General features: G+C 41.1%; 1 protein-coding gene and 1 long non-coding RNA gene across 8 annotated transcripts; one reads left to right on the forward strand and one right to left on the reverse strand.

Annotated features, from left to right (window-relative positions):
* The first annotated feature begins 11 nt into the window (after positions 1-11).
* Positions 12-25,755, forward strand: MDH1B (malate dehydrogenase 1B). Of its 7 annotated transcripts, XM_036920306.2 has the most exons (11): positions 12-183; positions 3,934-4,046; positions 8,296-8,430; positions 8,633-8,775; positions 10,745-11,241; positions 14,352-14,493; positions 15,845-16,008; positions 18,144-18,283; positions 18,589-18,640; positions 21,187-21,264; positions 24,858-25,755. In XM_036920306.2, exons 1-11 carry the CDS (start codon positions 12-14, stop codon positions 24,878-24,880), a joined length of 1,659 nt encoding a protein of 552 aa, XP_036776201.2. In that variant the 3' UTR covers positions 24,881-25,755. The 7 variants fall into 7 exon arrangements, 6 of the variants coding, with proteins under 6 accessions (XP_036776201.2, XP_036776202.1, XP_036776203.1 ...); XR_005031766.2 differs by lacking the exon at positions 18,144-18,283 and having other exon boundaries at positions 24,858-24,915; XM_036920307.2 differs by lacking the exon at positions 21,187-21,264.
* On the reverse strand, positions 14,283-22,619 carry LOC130684066 (uncharacterized). Its single transcript, XR_008998199.1, has 2 exons — positions 18,358-22,619; positions 14,283-18,326 (listed from the first exon to the last, which is right to left on the reverse strand). It is a non-coding gene; the product is annotated as an uncharacterized LOC130684066 (long non-coding RNA).

The following is a 25,755-nucleotide window of genomic DNA, read 5'->3' on the forward strand; positions in this document are numbered from 1 at the left end:
AAAGGCAATGTATGATCGTGTACCCGCAGCACCTAACCTTTCCTGCCCAGCTCCAGACCGCCGCGCTCAGCTTCAAAGAGCGCCTGCGCCATGCCACGGGCGGCATGGTTGCCAGGAAACCGCGGAGCCGGGTTTTCTGCGGCGGGGGTCTCGGCTTCACCATGGCCAAATTCGTGCTGGCTGGTGAGTGATTCCCGCGTCCGCCCAGAGCTCTCAAAACGCCTACCATTTGCTCACCTCCTATGGCCGATTGGCAGTGATCTTAACTGGCTTCTGTTCTACTAACTCCAACCTCTGTATGGACCACCCCAAGCTTTCTTAGGCATTCATTCAAAGATATTTGTTGGGCATGACGGTGTGCAAAACATTGTTGACCCTGGGGACACAGAAGGGGGAAGACAGATCCCTCCCTTAGACTACCTTTCAGTCTGATAGATACAGAAGCATGTGAGCAAGTAGTTTTGAAACAGCGTGATTTATGCAATGAGGGAGACGTACACAGAACTCTAGGTGTTGCAGGAACCGATTTGTGAAGGTTTGGGATAGGAATGCCATTCCAGATGAAAATACAAAGGCTAGAACACCCTATTATCTCTGGATATGGTGAAAATGACTGGACCTGAGGAGCCAGATCCTTGCACCTCAAGTGCACCAAGCAAACTCTTGGAAAAACTGTATCTTGAAAGCAATGAGGAGTCAGTGAAAGTTTTCAAGGAGAGTATGTTTAATGAGTTTACATTTTAGGAAGCCCACCTTATCAGCAATGGAGGGAAGGATTGGAAATGTCGGTGGCATCTGAGAAACCACTAAAGAGGCTTTTACTACAACAGGATATTGTATCTGCCTCCTTCCTTTCTCAGCATGTTTCTTGAAAGAGTAGACTGCTCTTCTATCTCTAGGTCCTACTCTAACTCATCTAGCTTCTACCTCCTTCATAAATGGCCCTTACCAGTCCTTGTCCTACTTAACCTCTTTGATGCATTACCACAATTGACATCTCCCATCTGTCTGATAATCTATTTCCTTTGCTTCTTTAGTCATTCAGAAGAATATTTTTTTTGAGCACTGACAGACTGTACGCTGAGAAGATGGTGGTAAATAAACTTACAGACAAGGTTTCATGTGTGGCAGTGTTCGGGCAGGACTCTATAGGAGCCATGACAGGGGACCTTATTTAGTCAGGCAAAGACTTGCCAGAGGGAGTGATTTTTAAGCAGATCTGAAAGATGAGAAAGAATTGTCTCGCAGAAAGGAGGTAGAAAGGAGGAGAGTAATTTATAGGCATGAGTGGCAAGGACTGCGGTTGGAATGAGGGGAGCTAATTTGCTAGTTTGGTGATGATTGAGAGGTTACAATAAGCAAAAAATTTTAAAAGAGATCAGCATTGGATAATGCAGATTCTTGTGAAACACGTCCAGTATTTTAAACTTTATCCAAAGTACATGGGATGTTTTGGAAGGGGAGAACATAATCAAATTTACATTTTATCTGAGTGTTATCTCTGCAGTGTTGGAAGAGAAATACTAGATGCAAAGACCCTGGTTAGGTGCTAGAGTCCAAGAAGGAGATAATGGTGGCCTGGCCTACAATGGTAGGCAATGGAAATGGAAAGAAGTGAGTGGATTTGAGTGATACTGGGAAGACAGAATATATAGAACTAGATGTCTAATTGTGTGGAGGAAGGCAAGTAAGGGAGAAGAAGTTAAGATTATTCTCAAGCACTGGTTTGGATAACTGTAGAGAAGGAGTCTGGAAAAAAGAAGAGTAGGCTTAATATTCTGGATACTCTCAATACTCCTAAATAACTGGGTAGATGCACAGAAAGAACAAAAGAGAAGGAGATTTAGTGAGGAAGTGGTAGCAAAGTTTGTCATAGACATGCGGAATGCCTCTGAGACATTCAGAAAGAGATGGAAAAATATAGGAGGGCATAGACTTCTGTACAAGGAGAAAGTTCTGAACTGGACATACAGATTGCACTTGAAACCAAGGGAGGAAAATGCACAGTGTGAAGACAAGATGCCTTTCAGAATGCTAACCTTTTAATGGATTGATAAAGTAATAAGAACTTACAAATTTAGTGAGGAGTGGCCAGAGAAGGAGGAAGCAATCCTGAAGAATACTCCCACCATCGTGGGGGTTTCAAAAGGGCAGAGGGGGGACAAAAGCTGCCAAAGGTCAACAAGAGAAGGATCAAAAAGTATCCACTGGCTTTAGTGACACAGAGGTCCTTGGTGCCCTTTTAAAGAATTGTGGAAAAAGCCAGATTGCAGTGGGGTGAGAAACAAATGGAAATCAAGAACTGGGGATGGCGAGTGTAGAGAACTCTTTCAAGATGTTTTAATAGAAAGGGACAGGTGGAAGTCAACAGCTAGAAAAAGACATGGGCCTTTTGTTTTTTAGGACAGGGTGAATTTAAATTTATGATGAGTATATCTTAAAATGATAGAAAAGGGCTATTAGAAATAGAGATAAGATGCTAGAAAGAGGACGACCAATTGGGCAGAATTAGTGGCAACTCAGAAGGCAGAAGAGGGTGGTCTCCAGGGCATAAGTGGTAAGATTAGACCTAGACAGAAGGTAGGTTCCTTCTCCCATTGAATAGAAGGAAGGAAAGGATGAGTCCAAATGCAGGCAGGCTTGTAGGTGTGGTGGCAGGAGGCTAGGGGATTTCCCAACTGATGCCTTTTGTAAGATGTGGCTTAGCTTTTGTAAAGTAGAAAGCAAGGCTGCCTATTGTCTTCTGATAGGACAGAAAGATGGAGAGAAGGAAAAAGTCAGCAGAAAGTGGACAAAGTTTGGCACAGTAATTGTGAAGAACAAGACTGCCCCTAAGGAAAACGAAGGGATCTCCAAGCAGTGCTGAAGGCTGAGTGAGGCTGGTGACCATGAATCTGTAATGCCACCTCTCTGCTTGGTTTTACCATGTTTCCCCAGGGGTACCTGGCAGATGGGATCCAGGCACAGAAAAAGCAGGTAATCAGGTTTACCAGGGGCTTTTACCAGGCTGATTGCCAGAAGCACAGTGGAGCAAGATAGTTTAAGGCATGAGCCAGAGAGTGGTTTGAATGCATGTACCATGGATTTGAACTAGACAGGAAAGCTACTGGACATGGGGGAATTATGAGGTTGATGACTTAGAAGTTGTCCTGAGGTTAAAGAATTAGTGGTCAGGAGTAACTAGGGTAGAATGCTACAGAGAGGATTCTGCACTTGGCCCCTGCCCCTTCACTCCTATCAGACACCCAATCCCATCCACTTAGTGGCTTAATTTCCTGTATGTTGATGGCTGCAAAGTCTGCATCTTAATCCCTTATGTGGGGCCTGCACATCAGACTTACACACACAGCTACCTGATGGTCATACCCACTTAGATAAACTACAAATACCTCCAACTAAATTTGTCTATAACTAAACTTCTCTCCCATGATTTCTCTCTAGCAAGGTCAGGATCACCTACCCAAGCCAGAAAATAGAAGTTATCCCAGACTCCTTTCTCCCTCATTCTCTTTCCCCCAATACTCCCTACCACACGTATCAAATCTGTATGTGATTTTACCACCACTCCTCACTTCACACTTTGCCTTTTAGTGGCTTCTAATGAGTGGTTCATTTTCAGTGGTTCATGCTTAATTAGTAGCATGGCAGCCCCTTAGAGGAGGTGAGGTCTAAGCATAGAACTAGAAGAGAGTAAATATTCAATAGTCTATTTTCCTTTCCACATTTTATTACTTGAGAATCTGACCTCTTATGAAATTTGTTTTATTTTTAGCAACATAATAAAAATCAAAAGTTTATGTGGTTGCAGTTTATACTTTAACTCTGTTATAAAACCTATCACAACTGATTCTGTAATTATATGGCAAATACTTATAACTATGTGATAATTGCTATGTGATGAAAAAAAAACATCGCTACTTTGAACTCTTTTAGGTAGAGCAGATTGCCCATATTATGCTAAAGCAGAACTTCTAGCAGACTACTTACAAAAGAATCTTCCTGACTTTCGGATACATAAAATTACACAACATCCTCATGTTTGGGAGGTAAGCCTTTACAATACATGTCCATGTACTGTTGATATTTTAATACTAATAAATTCCAGTTATCAGTCTCAAAATATTATTTATGCACTTTCCCCTCATACCCAGTAGAACAAAGAAGACCCTAACCAATATGTAGAATAAATTTGGCTGGTTTCCCCCCCAAGAAACCAGGTAGCTTATATTGAATTTTTAAACTGTTAATTCTCTTTCATAGTGTTTTCTAATGACATCAGGGACTTGTTTATTTGAAATACCCTTTTGGGGGACTGTTTCCCCAGAAACAGCCTGAGATGGATATCTGGGTGAAGGAGTTTCCTTTACTGAGGAGTTGCCCTCGGGAACAACATCCTGGGAAGGAATGAGAGCAGCAGGGCTGGGCAACAGGAGAAGGTGAAGTGCCAAAGAGCTGCAACAGAAGGCTCAGCTGGCCCCACGAAGGGACCCTGAAGTTGGGCTGACCCTTCAGAGCGACCCCAAATATAGGCAAGGGGGCTGGGGTGTTGTACTCCCACAGCTAACAGTTACTAATGGTTAGGGCTGCCCTTGGGGAAGGGAATTAACCTTAGGCAAGGGAACTTCCTTGGACTGAGGTCAATTCCTGGAGACTTAGCACTGAGCCATCAGCAGCTAGTCTACCTGGTGGCTGAGGGAATGAGTGCCTTGATCATGAAGGGGAATCTGGACTATACAAGACAGATCTGCTCTACTATCCAGTTGTGCCTTTTGGATACATGCGTTCCATGTAAGTTCACACCATCTGAGAATAGCCCTTCTGGGATTCCAGTTGGCATATTTCCCTGGGGCAGCTTTACAAGAGCAAGGTTCATCAAATGACCTGCAGTCTCCCCTGCACATTGTTTCAGGGCTTTAATGATACCCATCACCTCTTTTTTACTCTCCATTATAGATTCCCCTCACTCAGTGCTGATCTAGGTGACTTACTAGCTCTATTGACTAGCTTTATATCCTTAGGGGTCTGAGCCTTAGTCTCTATTCCTTTCCAAGATGTGACTGTTGTACTTGCCCGTTTGCTGTAAAATTGAGCAAGGCAGTACCAAAAGTGCCCCAGTGGATCACCTAGATGGCAAAGTCTTTCCTGCCCACATGGGGTAGTAGCTGCCCTACTTGCTTCCAATCAGCAGGACCAGTTACCCTTCCCAGGATGGTAACTCCTTTCCTTGCTTGCTGGCCTCTTAGCACAGGAGCTCAAAGTGACCAAGTGGCAGCCATAGCTTAGACTTTAATAGGAGTCTTTTTGATGAAGCAGCCCTACCGTGGGATTTAGAAACTCCAGACCCATAGTATCTACAGGAAGGGGGTTGAGGGAAGCACAGATTTCCCAAGGAGGAGCAATGGTAGACAGGATCACTCTTAATTTCATCCCTTGGCTTCTGGATTCATGTATTCTACCTATTTGGGCAAAACACTATATTGATTTACAGTATATACTGCATCCTGAAAGATGGTGCTCCATCCTTGCAAGGTATTAGCCTCCAAGCTGCTGCCTGCAGCTTCCTTAGCTGTATATGTGCTGAATCAAGTCAAAGTGAATCACTGCCCTTTCCAAGGTGGAAGGGGCCCAATGTAATCAACATGTCACCAAGAGGCTAGTTGGCATCTTCAAGGGATAGTACCATTATCAGGGCATCAGTGTTGGTCTCTGTTCTGGCACACTGGACGTTCAGCAGCAGGCTGGCTAGATCAGCTTTGGTGAGCGGTAGCTCCCTCCCTAGGGCTGTGTCCTTTGTAAGCCCATCACACCTTCAGCATCTAAATCATCTTACCTGCTTGGTTGTCTCATGCTTCTTTCACAACAGATGTTCTCTAATTCTCTAATGGACATTGCCTCCTGACCTCTTTTGTTTCAGGATTCTATCAACCCAACTGCCAGGGAGTCCAGCATTATAACAACATGTCCTTTAACAGCCCTGGCCTAGAATGCACCACCCTTCTCAGTGATGCTGAGACTCCTCTCCCCAGTGCAGTCCTTATCGTTTTGGTGACTGTAGGCTGAGAACACAGTTGACTAGCAGGTTTTCCAACCTTGCATTGTACCATATTCACTCCAGCATGTCCACTTTTTGCAAGCTTTTTGATTCCTTCTTTCATTTTCTTTCATGGCAATTCTGGCATTTTTATTTTCTATTTCATTTCATGTTGTTACCTTAAAAATAAAACAGTCCATTATTTTACCAGCAAAAATGGCTTTATTCAGGAATAGCAGAGAATTGCACCTCAGGACATGCAATCTGTGGCAAAACCATGGGCAAGTCCAGAGAACAAAGGATAGGAACATTCTTTTAGAGAGGAAGCACCCAGTTGAGAAGGGCTGTTATAAACAAAATATCCACTGGAATAAACTAGGAGTTCCGAGTGTGTGGCTTCTCATTGGCTGAGCTGTTGAGGAGGAGACCCAAATCTTCCACCCTCCTGCTGGTAGTGAAGTAGCACTGGCTTGGCCTGCCAGTGTCACGTCAGTGAGGTTTCCCTGTATTAATTTTCACAGTGTGAACCATCACTTTCTCCAAACTTCAGAAAGCTATCCTAGCAATGTGTTGTCACTATCTTGTGAAGTCCTTGCCAGGGTGTACACTCTTGAATTGCAGAAGAGTGATTCCTATTGATTAATTCTCCCTTGTCCAACTTTTATGTTCCAGTCTTGTTTAGCCCCTCAGATCCCGTCCTATACATATTCCCCCAGCTCCTGCCAGGACATCGACATGCCCTGCTTGGTGCTGAAGGCCCTCTGGGTTAAAGTCCTGACACAGGGAAGAACAGGGGGGCAGCCCCTGTCCAGTTAGAGCAAGACAAGGGCCCTGGGAAGGACAAACGAAACACTTACTAAGGACCTTGGAAATGTGAAAAAGGAGACTTGCAGCTGAAACAATGCAACAATGTATAAGAAGGTTCTCACTGAACCTTTGTAATAAAGAACCATTTTTACTGACTATTAAGTCACATAGCTCACTAGCTTGACCAAGGAATACTAGTTAAAAATAGAAATGACCTTTAGTATGATTGGCTAGAATCATTCTCTCTCATTATTTTTCACATGCCTAGTCCATGCAACAGGCATAAAGCCCCTAGACCTGAGCCCATAAGGGGCAGCCTTGCTCCTCCCAGTATGTGCCTGGGAGTTCTGTATTTTTGCTTCTGTCTATCATTGGAGAGCTAACTGCTTGCTTGCCTACCTTGAGCATTTGCGAGGTTCATTCTTTGACTCCGTAAACAAGAACCCCAGTATCATCTTTTGGGGGCTGGCCCAGGATCTCTCCCTGTTCTCAGCTTCCTAGAGGGCAGCTGCCATTCCCTACTACTCTCGCTTTAATGAATTCCTTCCTTACCTATACTCATCTGACCTGTTGGAGAAATCTTTCCCGTCCAGAGTGAAGAGCCCTCAGCTGGTCCAGGTTGAGGTTTCTCCTAGTGCTCAGGGACCAACTTCCCAGCAACAGCCCATTCCTCCAGCAGCCCAGCACTTCCCTGGTCTGGCTTTGCTGTGATGAGGGGGACTCTGGTGGAAGCCTCACAGCAGCATTACTTGCTTTAAGGTGGGATAAAGGCAGAGATCTCTTCAACATCAGCAAGAGGAACTAGTTTCTAAGATTTTATTTGTAAGTAGTTTCATTACACATGCCTCCAAAGATAAGAATGCTATCATGCCCTTTACCCATAGGATGTTGTTCTCTGTCTCTACCCACTTCTTGTCATTGGGAAGCCTAGTCTACACAAATCGGATAATGATGATTTAAACTTTTTCTAATAAATATTGTCAGACATCCCCAGGTGACTTTGAGCTAATTAATTCAATCTAAATGATGTAAACTATACCTACAATTTGAAAGCAATGTCATATTGTTATGGCCCTAAGATTGGAAATATGTCATATAGTAGAAAAGCAAAGAATCAGCTGAAGTTTTTTTGAAATCAGTTGAGTTGGAAGACTTGGTCTCTCTTGAAGCTAAACACTTATACTTCTTGTCTCCTCAGCAAAGAGAACTGTCAGTACCTTTATTTGGTTGGCCTTTACTTGGTCAAGGGATTTGAAGAATATTCTTTCTTATTTGATTAATTTGTTACTTAATGCCACTATTTTCTATATTTACATTTTGACAGTCTGAAGATATCTAAATTTTATTATACACAGTAGTAATAAAAAACAAGGTAGTTAGTGTTTAAATTCTAAAGTATTGAATTGAATTCTGAGGCAGATTCAGTGTGTGACTTCTCATGGAATATCACCCAATAGGAATGGCTGAAAGATTTGTGTGAAAAGAATAAGTGGAGTCACAGAAATTCCCCCATCATCTGGAGAGAGCTGTTGGATCGTGGAGGGAAAGGTTTGCTTTTGGGAGGATATAATGAATTCCTGGAGCATGCCCAGGTATATAAATTAATTTGACTTCTCTGTTTATTGAAACATTGTCATTCTCTCTCATTATTTTTCACATGTCTTGCTTTCTAAGGTATTCTCTCAGCTCTCTTTTTTAACTCTGTTCTGGCTTTAAACAAGAACTTTCTATCATAGCCATTGTCATTTAATTATCTCTCTCTCTGGTGTTGACTTTTCCTTTTCCGATACTTAGCTTTACTACAGTGTCACCCCTAGCATGACAACTGAGCTGATGAAGGTAGTTGCTCAAGAGAACCTAGAGACACACATAGCAGAAGAGCTGGAGGAAGAAGACCAGAAAGGTCTCATCAACCCCTTGCAGGTCTGGATCACCAGGTGGGAGAATCAAAACCCAGGGTCTGTGAGTTTGGTTTTTTTGTATTTAGAAAGGACAATGATGTGGGATCAATTCCATGATGGAAGAATAGCTGAATGTCAAGTCTGAGATTTGGATGGATGGATGGATAGATAAATAGGTAGCTAGCTAGACAGATAGGTGTATTTATACATATATGTCCCCCATTATAGCCCCATATATGAGTTTTAGATAATATTTATATACACATATAGTGAATCTAAGAGCAACTTTATGGCGAAGAAATTACTTTGGTAACTGTCTCCAGCTCTTGTCCCCTCATTCTGTGTCTTTCATGCTCTCTGCCGCTCTCATCCTGCTCTTTGCTTTGCTGTCCTTCTCTCTTCCCCTTGCTTACTTTCCCCACCCCCATCGCACTGGCTGTTGCCCTCTCCCTCTTTCCAGCCTGCCAGCGCCCTCCTTGGCTCTTGCTTGGTGCTCATTCTCTGTAACCCCTTGTTGTGTGCCAGGCTCAGCCTATCAGTAACTAATGTTGAGGCTGGACTGGCCTGTGTGGATCTTATGATTGCAAGATCATAACCATCAAGATCATAACCTCAGCCTTAACCATCAGGAAATTTGGAAAATAAGGGTTTATTACTTCGAAGTTTGGAAATTATGTGGCACACTTGAGGGCACAGAGTGAGGCAGGAGAGAGAAGGTAAGAGCGAGAACATGCAAGCACTCAGGGACTGGGGCTTCGCAGGCTCACTTCTTACTGGGGAAATTAAAACCAAGAGCGGGAATTTAAAGCTCAGGAAGAGATAAAACGAGTGGTCCAAACGGTCAGTTACAGAAATCACCAAGATTGCCAAAACAAAGGAGCCTCCATGTGGGGAGGCGGCCCCTGGCTGTCTATCTAGTCAGTGGCTGGCATTGTGTTTATTCAAGACAGCCATCTTTGAAGAGGATGCCTCCCTGGCAGTCAAAGTTTAAGTCAGGAATTTGCATTACTTAAAAGAAAAAAAAAACTGTCAGGGTTTACACCTCCACCCCACCACTCACTTTTGCCCCTCATTACTCTAGGTCTTGGGGCATGCCGTCTGTCATCACCTGCTCTCTCTGTCTCTGCATGCTGCCTCTCTTTGTCTTGCTGTTCTTGCTCTCTCCCCATTTCCTTCCCCCAACTTCCACCTCGCAAACTGCCCTTCACACCACACATGTGTGTATTCTAATATAGACACTCACTTGAAAAAGTTTTTGTTATAAAATGTATCGAATATAGAAAAAAACCTAAGAATGATATAGTAAAAATATATGAACCTAAAACCCATATTTAATAAATATTGCATCTGCTTTAGATAATTTTTTAAGGATTAAAATTGTAGAGATACTATTGTACTCCTCCCCAAACCCACTATGAAAACCAAAAATGCCCAGGCAAAGTTTCTGAACTCCCCTCAGGGGTCACTCAGCTCCCGGCTGGTAGCCAAGCTACAGAGTACCCGGATACTTGCTGAAAGGTGGGTGCAGGTACATGACACCTAACTGTTGGCTGAGGCTTATTTGTAAGGATTCAGAAAAGATAGTCCTTTTCAAAAAAATGTCATTGCTTTGTAGATAAAGGTATAAAATAGAAAAGAGCTATGGTTAAATTAAACTTGCTATTTTTCTATCTTTTTAAGAGAAAATATAAACATGTAATTAGTGTGATGTGAAAGTTCTTTTAAATTTCACTTTCTGAATATTGTATTTCATTTGAAAAGCTTTGTAAACAGGTGCACTTCTAATTTTGAGGTTACTCTTAGATGGCCAGAGCCAGGGGCTAGTAGTGAGAATTATTTTGTCCTGGTTTGATTTCTGCCTTAAAAATGCCTATTCAACTGTGTATGCCTATTTAACATGGTAATTCACCCTATTAATGCACATACAGAAATGTCTCTTGAGAATAAAGGCTTAAATGGGGTGAAAGTTGTAACCATTCACAATCTGGCCTTGTATTTTTATCAGTGCTTCTACTCCTGCCTGCTACAACCTAATTCCCATCTTGACAAGTGGTGAAGTGTTTGGAATGCAAACAGAAATTAGCATAAATCTATTTGACAATAAGCAGGCAGAAGAATATCTGAAACTCCTGTTGACGGAGACTCGGGACCTGGTGTCCCCCTTACTCCGGAGTGTCTCCTTCTGCACTAGAGTGGAGGACGCCTTCCGCCAGGCCCACGTGGTCATCATTCTGGACGAGTGTACCGACAAGGAGGTATACACGTTAGAGGACTGCATCCAAAGCAGGGTTCCTCTGTGTAGGCTGTACGGGTACCTGATTGAGAAGAACGCGCATGCTTCCGTCAGAGTTATTGTAGGAGGAAAAACCTTTGTGAATCTTAAGACGTTTTTGCTTATGAAATATGCCCCAAGCATCGCCCGTAATATTATCGCTGTTGCATTGGGGGTGGAAGGTGAAGCTAAAGCTGTGCTGGCCAGAAAACTGAAAACAACTCCCTCAAGTGAGTGAACTCCTGTGTCTGTTTTTGTTTTTAAATAATGTGATTTCAAAGCAGCTAGGAAGAACCCTGTATCCTCTAGGATCATTTGGGATACCTGGAATAGGAAGTATGAAGCAAACACAAAGAACTTCACTGTGCTATTTGACTATTATGCAAGTAGTTTTTGTTACTGTCTTTCATGAATATCTAACTTTGTCCATCATTATAAAACACTAAAAAAGAAATATTTAATATAAGATTAATATTTTTCAAGTAATAATTTGAAACCTAATATTAATTTTTTCCATGATAATAGTCAACTAAAATAATCAGTGCTTTTTAAAAAAGTAATCAAGGCTATGTTAAAGTGGCTCTATCCCACTTCCCACCTGAGTGACACTGGACAATCACCTAACTTTGCCATGCCTCCGTTTCCTCATCTGTAAAATGTGGGTGTTAATAGCACCTGCTTCCTAGAACTGATGAGAGGATTCAAAGAGATAATATTTCTAAAGCACTTAGAAGAGCAGCTGGCACCTGATAAACATTTGCAAGGATATTAAACTTGTCAATGAGATTATGATATCCAATCAGTTTCTCCTATTAATCTTTGTAGTCATCAGAATCCTGTAAGGATGAGACTGGATCAGAACATGGATTGTTCTATTTAAAAAGGGAGTGCTGTATTCAAAAATATTTGTCCATGTTTGACAAATTTTAGCTATTCAGGTCCTTATGGAGCAGGTGCAGCACAGTCCCAGCAGAGTCTGTTGTGAATACTAGGAGGTGCAAGGCATCCCTCAAGCAAAATTGGGAAGACAGTGATGTGAGCCTAGGATGCCCTAAATCAGGGCATAAAGGACTTCTAAGTCCCTAACACATGACAACATGGGCTGTATTACCCATTTCTTTACACTGAAGCCCTAGAATCATAACTTCTGGTATTCTAGCACATAAATCTTGAGTGTCTCACCCCAGTGTCACTGCATACCTCAGCCAAACTGATACCAAAATTGTTCAGTAGGAAAGGAAAACATTTGTTAATCATTTTATCTCTGTTGTCAACCTTGTTGTGTATTGTAGCACTGATTTGTCATAAAAGCTCTATGATACACTGATGAACGTGTCAAGAAAAGGCAGTGTTGCACAATTTAAAACATGACAGGGGCTTACAACTAGAAAGCTGCTCTTTTGTAGGGCTGGTGAGGGGCCATAAATTCTATGCCCTGCTGCACTCAAAGCCAATAAGCATATGAGAAGCAGAAAAGTAAGGGAAAGAAAAGAGACATTAGAGGATCGGCAGTCAACGTAGAAACCCAGCAACAACAAAGAAGTTAAACAAAGGGAATGAAATAGAACCATCAAAGAGAATCAGGGAACATTACAGATGCCAAGTGAGTAGCATGCCCTTTCAGGACATCCCTTGAGTTCAGTCACACATAACCCTGATTCTCAGGCCATGTGCATTGGCTTAGTTCTGTTGCAAGTGACAGAAACTCCGCTCAAAGTCACTGGGGTCAGATAGAGAACTTCTTACATGAGTGAATAGTGCAAAAGGTAGTTCTTACTACAGACACAGCTGGATGCTGGGGCTCAAATGATGATCTCAAGTCTGGCTTGTGCTCTCTCTTGGCTTATCACTCGTCTCTGCTTTCCTCAGCATTGGTTTGATTCTCAGGAAGGCTCTCTCTAAAAAGTGGCAAAATGGCCACTGACATCCCCAGACTCGTACATTTGTAGCTTAGCTACCCCAGAAGAAAGAGGGCTTTCTCTCTCAATTCTTTGTACAAAAGCCTCAGGGTGATATCACATTGGCTGTTCTGGGACTACCTACCCATCTCCAAATCAATCACTGTGGCCAAAAATCTAGAATCTGGGGCTCGTGCCTATTGATAAACCTAAGGGGTGAGGACAGCTCCACCCAAACCATATGGACTGAAATTGGGAAAAGGGTAGTTATTTAAAGAAAAATCAGGATGTTGTTAAAGAAAGAAAGTAGGAAGAGATGGTAGGAAGAAAAAACTGCAGGTGTCCATTATAATTTTCTCCAGCTTAACTCAGGGCATTTAAGGCTCTGAAGAGCCTTGGAGCTGATAGGAAAAATTATTTCCCCAACTGCCTGCTTTTGAACACAGCTGTGTGAGAATGTGATACTTGGAGCTGCTGCAGCCATTTTAGGACCATGAAGGGAAGGCTAAGAGACTAATGTCTTTGAAACTTTGATCTGAGAAAAGTAAACTCCTAGTTAAGCCAAGCAGGTAGAATATTCTGTTACTTGAAGCCAACAACAATTTTACCTCATACAGAATGGGAAAGAATTTAATCTCCACAATAGGATGTGGTATGACAGTATAAGAGAATTAAGTTTTTAAGCAAATAAGTTAATAAGTCAATAAAATTACTTATTTTTACTTTGGATATGACATACCTAGAAAACCCACAATTATGGAATCATATTAAACACCAATCCTTATTTCTCTTTAATCCCATCCTCCAAAATTTTTTTTCATAGTATATATCACGTGTTATAGTAGCTGTTTTCTCACCACTCTCCTCAACCCGAGAATATTGCAAGGATTTGGGCTGATCTGTTTTCTGCTAAACCTCCCATCTGAAAGTGCTTCACACATAGAAGCTAATTCACTAACTGTTTGCTGATTAAGATGTTTCTCAGGGTCTTTTTATTACAACACCCTTATTCCGCAGGAAAGGAAACCCACTGGGAATTAAGCGATTTGCCTAAATTTCTCTTCCAGTCTAAAATCAAAGACTCTGTCAGAATCAAAGCAGATCAAAATTTCTCCTAATGGAAAATAAGAGTAGTGAAGTTAGGACCAGACCAGTGGTATAATTTTCAGTAATAGTATTCTTCAGGGAACATTTCCTTCAGTAGTTCTTGAATTCAATCATATGCCTACACTATTTATAGACATTATGAGGAATTGCCAAAATCTAATAATTAAGGAGGTGATCCCCATCATTTGCACATTTTTCGGGAGCATAAACTTAGATCTGTTTTACAGCAAAAGAACCACTCCTAAAACAAACACACAAACAAAAAATAGTTTGCCGGCAAGTTTTTAATCTTAACACCCATTGGTACATTAATTTTCTATTGTTTTTATTCACAGGCATCAAAGATGTGATAATTTGGGGTAATATTACTGGAAATAACTATGTTGATCTGAGAAAAGCCAAAGTTTACGGATATGAGAGTGCTATTTGGGGACTTCCTCACTATTCACGCCCTGTTTTAAGCTTGATTTTTGATAGGTACAGTAAATTTTTCAGTGAAGTATGCTAACAAAGTTGAATAAGTGTAAAATAGTTTTTGTAATCTTAAATCATCTTACAAATCTTTGTACGAAAATAATTTAACATTGTTCACATTCATCTTTATTTATACTCTCTGTTGAACAAATGGCTAATTTCACAGAATTTCAACTAGCTAATCCCCACCTCCAATTTATTTGATTTTGAAATTATGCATTTTTTTATTTCAGATTATCCTTAAAGCAGCTCATATATTCCATTAAGATTATCTCTAAAGCAAGCATATGTAAAGTGAGTCTTATTTAACATAAAGACAGAGATATTTATACAAGTTGAAATCAGTTGCAGCACTTTTGGGAATAAGGGATTAGGATCTTGAGCAGGCCCAGGCCATGCTGAGTGCTTGGTCCCAGAAGAGGCAGAATCAAGAAGTGGTGAGGACCATAGTGTCTAGAACCAAGCCCCTAGGTTGGAATTCTCACGTAGACAATTATTCTCTGTGCAACTTCAGAGAAGTTCCTTAACCTCTCTGTGCCTCAAGTTTTTCATCTGCAAAGTCGAAATGATAACATAGTATGGGCCTTATAGGGTTGTCGGGAAGATGAAATTGGATTCACATATGCAAAGCACTTAGAACTGCACCTGTCACAGTCAACGGTACCATTATGATGAGGCAGAAGAGGGCCTGGAAGCATTTTTCTAAACTTTGCAGTACATTCTGTTGTAGCATTTCCTTCCGTCGTCCCTACTCACCTTCCCTTCCTCAGAACATAGGCACTTCATCCATGCCTAGAAACTGTGTGTCCTGGGTCTACCCTCTTGGAGCCTGGTGCCTGTGTGCTGGCTGCCACGTAAGGGCCATGTCTCGTGGAGCTGAATCGCGCTGCCTCATCAGGGGAAGCCATTTAGTGTTTGTTCTAGCCCAGGTGGGCTAGTCCCTGAGTTTAAATTTCAGATTATAAAAACTTAATTAGTTCCCTGTTTCTCAATGTGAATGATTTAACATTTTATGATATTATTTTATTTAAAATGAAGGATACCACTGGTTCCAAAATAGCATCTACATAGAATAAATTCCTTGTAATAAAAGTAATTGTCTTGCAGTCTTTGACCACTTTTCTGTGTGCCATATTTATATTATCAGATGCTTAGTAGGAAACTTTGGGACTCCCTTCTGCTATATCTCATCACTTTTCAGCTGGCTTTTTAATGGGGTTAAAGAAGCTTGAGGAAGGGTCACAAAAAGTCATATTTCTATTTTGGAGAGATGCTTTCTTATAGTTAGATCCGTTGACCCAAAGAACATTCTTTTTCATTTCCATTGTAAAATTGTTTCTTTTTCTCCTTATAGTGAGTGGATAAACCAGGAATTTGTGGCAACTCTTAAAAAGTTGACCACCACAGGAAGACAATTTGGAGGCATCTTAGCAGCACACAGCATAGCCACTACATTGAAATACTGGTACCATGGCTCACCACCGGGGGAGATTGTGTCTTTAGGAGTATTAAGTGAAGGTAAATCTGGGTTTTTCGTATCTTGTAATATTTTAAAACCTCCATGTGTTCCATGTACTCCTACTTCTGCATCCCCACCTGTCTACCTTTTAACATGGTCTGTAAGCTGTCTAGATTTTCATAATTCCACGACCATTCATTCATTCATGTATGCATTCAGTTATCCATTCAGAAATTCAGCAGTATTTTGTGTGCGTGCATTGGGAACACTCAGAGGTATTAGATCTGTCCTCCGCCTTCTGGAATCCTATAAGAGTACAAGAGAGCCAGATACATAAACAAAATAGTTCTATCAAGTTTTTCTCACTGTATCCTACCTGAGGAAAGGAGAGCATGGTCAGTTTTATTTGGGCAGGCTGCTGGAAGAATCAGGACAAGTTTCATAAAGGAGATGACACTGCGGAAGCCTTCAAGTTTGAGTAGTGATTACTTACCATTAAGTGTGGGAACAACATCTGGGCACAGGAGCTGTAGGAGCAAAGACACAGAGGCAGGATGCAGAGAGCCCGTCAGGACCCAGGTGTTAGGGCAACAAGAATGCGGAAAGCTTGCTCTCCATCTACAAATTCTGTATAAGCATGTTTACAGCTTTACTGCTTTAATCTACTAAACACTATTCAGAGGACTTCTACCATTTTTGAAAAGTAGGAATCAGAGAACAGTTGGTGTGTCCTGTTCTGAAGGGTTTACCTAAAGCATCTCTTCCTTTTGTGCTTTTCTTTCTCCCTGTGCGAGCTCATTCACTCCCGAAGCTTCAGGCCTGGACATCCCTCTCAGCCCTAGACTGAAACATTGTCACCTGGGTGTCATACTGTCACTTTAAACTAACATACACCAAACTGAACTTACTGTCTTCCTCCCCAGTCTGATCCATCTTCTGTGCTCCTTATGTTATTAGAGGAACCACCATCCTCCCAGTTGTTCCAATGACACGGTGCAGCTCAAGGAAATACCCCCAAATCCCCCAAGTCAGCATGCATCTGTCTTTCCTCTCTACCCACTGATCATTTTGATCCTCTATCAGAGAACATATTACAGCCTGCATTTATTGGTGATGTGCTTAGCTGCATCTGTTCCCTCTGGTAGTGTGTGTGCGCCCTAGGGCAGCATTTTGGCTGGGTCTTCTTGCTGCCCCTTCATGGGTAGATGCTCAGTGGAGCCAGCTCAATTAGAGTTAAGATGCACGAGCACCCCCATGATGTGAATTCATATCAATATGTGACCTTTTCACTGAAATAGGCATTTAAGGCCTTATCTTTATTTGTAAAAAGAAATTAATTAACTTCTTTAGGAATCATCAATAAATAATGCAATATTGAGGTCAAAGAGCAGGTGATCATTGTGTCCCTGAAACCATATCATACAGGGAAACCCTCACATGTGTCCTCCCATAAGCCTGGCTCTTTACAGATACAACAAATGGAGAGTGAATAGAGGACCTGAGGTACCTTTAAGGAAGTCTTTCAGATCCTGGCTTCTTGATTATCCTCAATTTTTTGCTCTAGTGACACTTTTGATGACTAGAATGGCAAGAATAATTTTCTTATTTGATTGAGGCACAAAAATGGGTGGGGAAGGCAATTTAATGTGAACGTTGCTCAGTTAGTACTAAGGATTATCAGTCTTTTTTATTTGGAGCACATCCAAACTTGGAACCGGGAGCTGCAAGGAAGTCATCAAATTTCCCGCCCTCTTTTTCCAAGCCCTGTCATCCCATGCTAGCTGTGGGACTGCTATGGTAAGCTAGGAGATTGGACAAATGCCTGGGGCTCATGGGTACCTAGAGGGACAAGGAAAAGCCCCAGAAAGCAAGACTAAAGGAATCCAGACAAGGCAGAAGAGAAAGACAACATGAGCCCCCAAGGCAGAGGCAGAGGATCTGAAGTGCTAGACCAAAAGGTATAAAAAAACAGAGTTGTGGTTCTTTCTGCTGAGAGGCACACAGAAGGGGAATGGTCAGAACTTGGAGAGGTGCCCAATCAATACTTCTAGGGTAGGTGTTTCAGGCCACCCTGGGAAGGAATTCCCAGAAATGTGATACCACCATTTTCATTAAAAATCATGTACGCTGCCTGTCCTTGTCTACAATGCCTAACAGTGCTTGTGTTTGGCTGTGCTTGGATCACTCACTACAGGCCAATTTGGGATTCCTGAAGGGATCGTCTTTTCTATGCCTGTGAAGTTTGAGAATGGAACTTGGGTGGTTCTTACAGATCTCAAAGATACCAAAATAAATGAAAAAATAATGACCAGAATAACAAGTGATCTACTTCAGGTAATGTCAGAATAGATACAAGGGAACTGACTTTGATAATGACCTTAACTTGAGTCCACTAGGCCAAGGCATACAGTGATTTTCTGTGGGTTCAGTTTTCATCATATTCCTAAAAACAGTAAGGAGGCAATAAAAGTTTGAAAAAATCAGCAAAAGAACACTACTCATTATTTTATATAATTTCTGGTATGTTAAAAAATATTTGTTGGTTACTTAAAAATTAAGAATAAGTGTTTTTTTGTTAAAGAACAATTAAGTTAGTCATTGTGGCCATTTAATTCTCTGATTATAAAATTTTTCAACAGGAAAAACTTGTTGCTCTTGGAGATTTGATAAGTTTTCAGCCATATCAATCAGGTAAACTTTTAGATGTGATGTTTTATTGGGCTGCTAGTGAAAGAGTATTGAAATATTTGTTAAAACTGAGTCACTACTTAATACAGATAACTATAATCCATATTTTAACACTTGAATTTTTGACAAAATAAATTGCCAGGTTCAGTGTACCCTGTGAAATTAAGCATTTCATAAGAGTGCTAGAGAAAGCACATCTTAAAAACACCATGACCTTTTAAGTTTGGTGTGCACCATATGTATTTGTTTCCTAAGGCTATCATAACAAATTACCACAAACTGGATGTTTTAAAACAAAAATTTATTCTCTCATGGACTGGACAATAGAACACCTAAATCAAGGTGTTTCCAGGGCTATGCTGCCACTGAAGGGCCTAGGGAAGAACCTTCCCCTCCCTCTTCTAGTGTGTGTGTTAATATATACATATATATATATGTGTGTGTGTATGTATGTGTGTGTGTCTATGTTTTCAAGTCCCCCTTTCCTTATAAGGACACCAGTCATTGAATTTAGAGCTAGTATGACCCCATTTTAACTTGATTATATCTGCTGAAACACTATTTCCAAATTAGGTCATATTCAAAGTTACCAGGAATTAGAACTTCAGCATATCTTTTTGGGGACACAGTTCAACCCACAATACTACATTTACTTTTAAATAAATTTAAAAGCTCATTTTTCTTACTGGCATTTTCTGTAACCATAAACTCACAAGGAAGTACTATCATCTAAGTGAGAATGTCTGAGGGGTGATGACACATGTCTCTGGAGGCCAGGAAAGAGGTATGGGCTGGAGATGAGGATATGGAGTCATCAGTTATTAAAAGCTGATAACCATGGTGATCCTCTGGGCAAGGAAGACTTCACTGCATGATTTCTCATACCTTTTGAATTTTGTTCCATGTGCATGTTTCAGACATTCAAAAGTATAAATAGGTAGATAGACAGCTGGATGAATGGGTGTTAACGTTTAACTACAATTGGAGAGGAAGAGGATGAAAATGGAGTGGGCTGAGGAGGAAGATCCTCAGGACAGCAGTGGAAAACAAACCAGAGCCCAAGATCAGCCTCCAGCAGAAGGTGTCTCCACTGCTGAGGCCCAAGAGAAAGAGATGATGGCTGTGGGTATAAGGAAGTGTGTAGAATGGAAGGATTCAGAACAACTAGGCAGCAAGACCAGGTCCCAAAGGTCAACGACTAGAGAAAAGGCTAGTGTCGTAGGGAAAGAGGTGAAGGTCTGAAACAACTTTGAAGACAAAAGGAAAGAAGGACAACAGAAAAAAAAACATTTATTTTTCAGAGCTAGGGGCTCAGTGGAAGTTAGAGACTGAATTTGTAGTGACTCCCAGGTAGAGTTTTGTTATTTCCTGCAGAGGTGCTCAGCTGCCTAAAAGCAAAAGTGGGAACCTAGATGCATGGTTTGTAGTAAGCCCGGAAGTATTTGAGTGTATTGCCACCCCTGAAATTAGAACAAATGCAATTAGAATAAAAATAACACTACACTGTATTCCAACAAAATGCTGAGTATTTCCATGATGATCTTATTTAGAATACCAAATTATCTCCCCCAACTATTTATTTTTCTCATACATGTTTTTGTGTGTGCTTGTTTTACTGTCACTCTATGGGGCCTAAGGTGATTTGGTTATTGGCATTGAATATGGGAATAAAAAATGAGTATAGTTTTGTTACATAGCATTTGAGAAGGAGGGAGGTGAGGCAAAGAAATTGGAGATAATTGCAAGAAAACTGATAAAGTAATGGACTACAAGGGTCTAATTTAGATAAAGAAGGGAGTAATAAATAGAAATAAAAGGCAGGGTGATATGGAAATATTTAACAACCAATATGGTACAGATGCCACCCAATTAAAACAGTTGCTCACCTCTCAGAATGGATTCACTGGTAAAAAGAACCTGGCAGGAGACAGGACCGCTCTTGGTCCTGAACAGAAAGGGTTTAATGAGGCCAAAATACCAGCAGTGGTAGGAAGGGCAGGGAGACTGGGAGAAAAAGGGTTATATGGGCAGAGGGTGGGCTTTGGGAATTCAGACGCAATTTGGGCAGGTGGTCAAGTTGCCGGCGATGGGCCAAACCAAGCAAAGCCCCAGTGCAGCACGGAGGAGGAGGAGGGGTGGGCTCAGAAGCCCAGAGAGCAACTGGTTTTAACTTGAACTCTTTCACTCTCAGAAGTTAGAGGCCATTTGTACAACTTCCTGCATGTGGCAATCTAGAGCTGCAAAGTGCTTTCATGGAAAGGAACGACCAAACAGTCATTTTAAAGTTTACTCTCTTGACTGATAGTTCTAAATTTCCCATAACACTTGCATTATGGAGGGTTTCATGAAAGAAAGTGACCTGATTTTATGCTGTTTTTTTTTTTAATAAAGGTCAAAGCATGTGTATATGTGTGTATATATACATGGTCAGAGTATTGACAATAATCAGACCTTTGCAGAGTTCAGATATCTCTGCTTATGAACTTATCGAGATGATTCAGTTATTTTAATCTTTGCAATTAACTAATACTTAGTTTCCTGACTTTTAGAAACTGACTTAGCCAAAAAAGATGAAAAGTCCTTACACACCATAAATGGCAACCAGGAAAATCAAAGAGACTCAGATGGTGGGTATGTCAACTGGAAAAAAATGCACTTCTTATCCAAAGCTTAACACTAAATTCAAAGAAAGGAATTCGATCACCCAGTAGCCATGAAATCTGAGTTAAGTCTTTCATCACCCTCATCCTATACCCAAAAGTAAGGTCATATTTTAAATCTATTGAAATCTTCAAAGGAAATTACCAGTTAGTTATTGAGTACCTTCTATATGCTGGTCACTATGAGAGACATTGGAGAACACAATCATGGATTTACAACCATACAAACATGTCTGGGGGGAAGGAACCATAAAAATACAAAGAGGTAAATGCCAAGACACACAATGAGTCAGAGCTCAAAAAAAGGTGGGGGAGGGGAGCAAGACAGATTAAAGGAAAAGAGTGTAATAATCTAGAAATTCACAAGGAAGGGGAAGATCCTTGTAATGTAAGAGGGATAAAATTTAATAAAATTCTGAGATCTTGTTGGGATTTCAGATGGCTAAAGATAATCAAGTAGTCATTTATTTATTCAGAAACAATGCCAGTTCAGTCATGTAAGATGACAAAATGCTAGAGATCTTCTGTTCAGCAATGTGCATATAGTTTATAATACTGCATTGTACACTTAAAATTTTGTTAAGATAGATTTCGGGTTATATTGTTTTTACCTCAAAAAACAGAATGAGACTGTGCTGGGTATTAGGGACGTAAACTTAAACATTATTCTAGCCTCAAAGTGCTCACTGTCTAGCATGGGAAACAACAAAGCAAAATGAACATAGCTCAGTAGAGAAGTGTCAGGATAGAAAGGCCAAGGTATAGTGAGGCTGCATAGGGGGCCTCCTGACGTAGACTGGGAGTGTTAGGAAAGGCTTTCAGGAAGAGAGAAAATGAGAGATGAGTCTAGAAGGATGAGGAGGAATTGCTTGTGTAATTTAGTAAGAAGGGTGCATGCAAGTGGAGGGGTGGTAGAAAAGAGATAGCAAGGAAAAAACGAGCAAAGGAGACCTTTCAGGTGACCAGGGTTTGACCCGAAGTGTGAGCCTGAGGCAGTATCAATTGTATTAGAAGATAAGTAGACTAGCTGGGCTAGAGCAGAGGATCCATAAAGGATGAGAAAACTAGAAAAGGAAGGTAGAGGCCATCTGCTGTTTGCCTGAATTGCTAAGAACTCAGCAAAATGACTGATGGGTGGTGGGACAAAGCATGAAATCAATGGGGTCAGGCTCATCATTATCAACCTGGCTTTATCACTGGCCCACTAGAGGATGACCGAGCACTGATTCACCATCCAGAGGAGCACTGTGAACTCAGTTCCAGTCTGAATAGGGAAGGCCCAGTCAGAGAGAAGGTGTCCCTAGGGACCTGGGAGGCAGCATTATTATTCCAGTTGACCTAACTGGTGTGAAGCGATACTCAAGGGCAGGACTGAGGGCTCTGAGCCCCTGTGAGAGGGCTGAGCAAGAACGGAGACATGACCTGAGGAAGGCAATGGGCAGCTTTCTGGGGTGGAGTAAAAGAAGCCAGATTGTAGACTAAGTATTCCCAAATCTTTGCATCAGAATTAGTTCTGCTGATGAAAATTTTAGGTTCTTAGACCCTCTACTAAGTCCTGGTTGTACACAGACAAAAAACTTTAGTAGTGATAAAGTGGAGAAAATAGGGTTGATTTCAGGTTGTTTTGAGGGTTGTTTGTTGAATGAACATTAGAATCAAATACAACATTGTGTTTCCCATATTGTGGGTTAGGTAGGTGGTAAAAAAAATTTAGTGGGTCATGAAATCAATTTAATAACTAGCATTCTTCCTAGAATAAAATTGAAAAGAAAAGGATAAGTAAGGAGACCAGAAGTTTTTTTCCAATGAATAGAATAGAATAAAAAGAAGAAGACAAGTAGAAAACATAAGAAAAAGGTAAGAATAAATTATAAAAGGGCAAGTATTATTTCACATAACTTTTTGTTTCATTTCATGCACACAAGTGCACATACTGGGCTCTAACATAAAACACATTTTTCACCGTGGGTCATGGCCAAGAAAGTTTGATAAACATTGGCTTAGAACATCTCACAAGTTGTTGGCTTAGGACATCTCACAAGTTGTTAGTGATATTCTAAAACCAACAGTTTATTTAATTTTGCAAGAACAAAAGGACAGCACGTATGCTGATCTAATCAAAGAAGGAAAAAAAGAACCAGTTATGTCAGAGGGTAAGTCAGGCGAGTTACAAACAATCCCTGTGATGCTAATTGTCATGACTCACGTTGTCCAATCTTCCAGAACAATGCTGTGATCAGAAGAACATAGTCCAGCAAAGTAATTTTGAAATAAGTCTTTCTTTTCTTACACTCCATAAACATTTTGAAGGAGGAATGAAAAACGTCAATGATTTTTTAAAACATACTGGAACATGTTGTACTCACCTCAGACCTTCCCCAGAGACTGTAATCTCAGCTCTAGCCCTGTGTCTCACCCTTGTGGCCTTTGCCTTTCCTTCTCAATTCTTCACTGCCCCAAGGAGCAGAAGTGGCAAGTCAGCCTCCTCCTCAGAAGGTGAGTGAAAAGGAAGAGACTGAGAAAGCATAGTTAGAATTCTCTTTGAGAAGGAAAACCTGGGAATTTTTGTCTCCTCAAGGATGTGTATACATATGTGTAAGCCTGTGGATGTGTATAAGCCAATGGATAAGCCACTGTTATGCATGAGACTCTGAATAAAAGTGGTCTGGCATCTTACAGCTCCCACACAGAGCAAGGCATTCAGAGAAACCTGGGATAGAAGGAACAAGATAGGGGAGAAAGGAGACTCACTGCAAACAGCATGCGCTTTAAATGCTAACTCCCCTCCTTTAATTCTCTATTTATTGCAGTGGATTTCTTAGATCTGATTCCTCAAACCACTTCTGAAAAGCCACAAGGTCAAGAACTCATATAAGTGGCAGGTGATAGACAAAACATTAGTCTTTTCTTATTCCCTACAAGGAACCGGGTAGAAGAAATCAACTGTCCCTACGACACAGCTCTTTTCAAACCTTCCCTCTTCCCACATCCGCGGGACTCTGCCTTGCTTACTGACTCTCCTAGCACCTCACTTCCTACTCTTATAACCCAGGTATGTCAGTAACAACTGAAGCCTTTCCTCAGAATGAATAAGTAAGGAAATGGATACAGGTATGTCCACAAGCCCAGATTTTCAAAAGATGTAACTTGTATCTCTGAAAATGTACAGTATGATGGGCTTTAGAGTGGGGCTAGACATGGGGGATTGAAACTGGTCCACAGAGAAGCAGAAACAGGAAAGGACGTGGAACTGACAGTGCAGCTGCAGACTTCAGGATGAGAAGCCAAGGAGCCAAGAGAAACTGCTCAGTGAAATAGCCTGAGGTCAGGGCAGAGGCCAGAACTTAGTTTTGCTCTATGAAAATGTCCAAGGACAGCGATGTGGTTTGACTTTCCTTGTCGAATCCTTCTCACACGCACTCTCCTCAGCTGTTGAGTAGGACTGCATATGGGAATCCAGCAAACACAAGGAAGAAGAGAATGAAAAACAGGCTTATAAAAACACAAATCAGTAAAGTATGTTTAAAAACTTATATCTTTTCATTTTCTTCCTTTTACAGATTCTGAAGGCAAAACTGTGTAACAGGAACAGATCTGATTAGACCAACTATAAAACTCTTTGGGAGTGTAATCTGTAAATGGAACTGGGTAGAAGAGACCAATATCAAAGAGAAAGACCCATGAATGTCTGTATTTAGGAGAGAATAATATGAAAGATTTATTTCAGTCTCAGATAATAGTAACAGTGACAGAACACACAGAAGGGCGGAGTTCGATCACTTTGTGTTACCTGTATCCACTCACATGCTTGCTTACTGTTGCGTTTTCTCATAAATAATTTGGTGCCAATTGCTATCCTTTTAACTAAGTTAAAATAGAGGCATCAGTCATTGCATCCCTGCCCGTACAACAATCTGAGAGAAGCTGCTTCTTTCCTCAGGCCATACCTAAGACACGGGCCTCCATGGCCCTGTTTGCTCAGATGTCCAAGCTACCTTGGCCTCAACTGATTGGGCCAGAATAGACTTACCTGACTCAAAGTGAATCAATCAGATATTCTCTTGCTCTTTCAAAAAATTTGAACTGAGAAAAATGGATGAGTAAATTGGTGTCTGAGTGATGGAAGTGAACTAAAGCCGGCTACAAAGTTCTGCCCGTGAGGTCGTGAGAGCTAGGCAGGGCCACCGTCTCCATACAGCCTGGCTGTGTATAGGTTTTCCTTGGATTTGCCTGGGATAGTTATCTTTACAATTCATCACATTTTTACTTTAGCTTAGACTGAATAGGTTTCTTTTTCTTGACACCAGGTCTGGCCTGAATAAACTGATTTTTGAAAGAAAAGCATAATATTTCTACTATACAGTTGCATGGTTTAAGATTACAGTCTTATTAAAGTAGGTGTCAAACCAATATGCTTACATATTTTCAAGCTAATAGTTCCCTTTATAAATGCCAATT

The sequence above is a fragment of the Manis pentadactyla genome, chromosome 6, assembly GCF_030020395.1.
Source record: "Manis pentadactyla isolate mManPen7 chromosome 6, mManPen7.hap1, whole genome shotgun sequence".
Lineage (NCBI taxonomy): Eukaryota > Metazoa > Chordata > Mammalia > Pholidota > Manidae > Manis > Manis pentadactyla.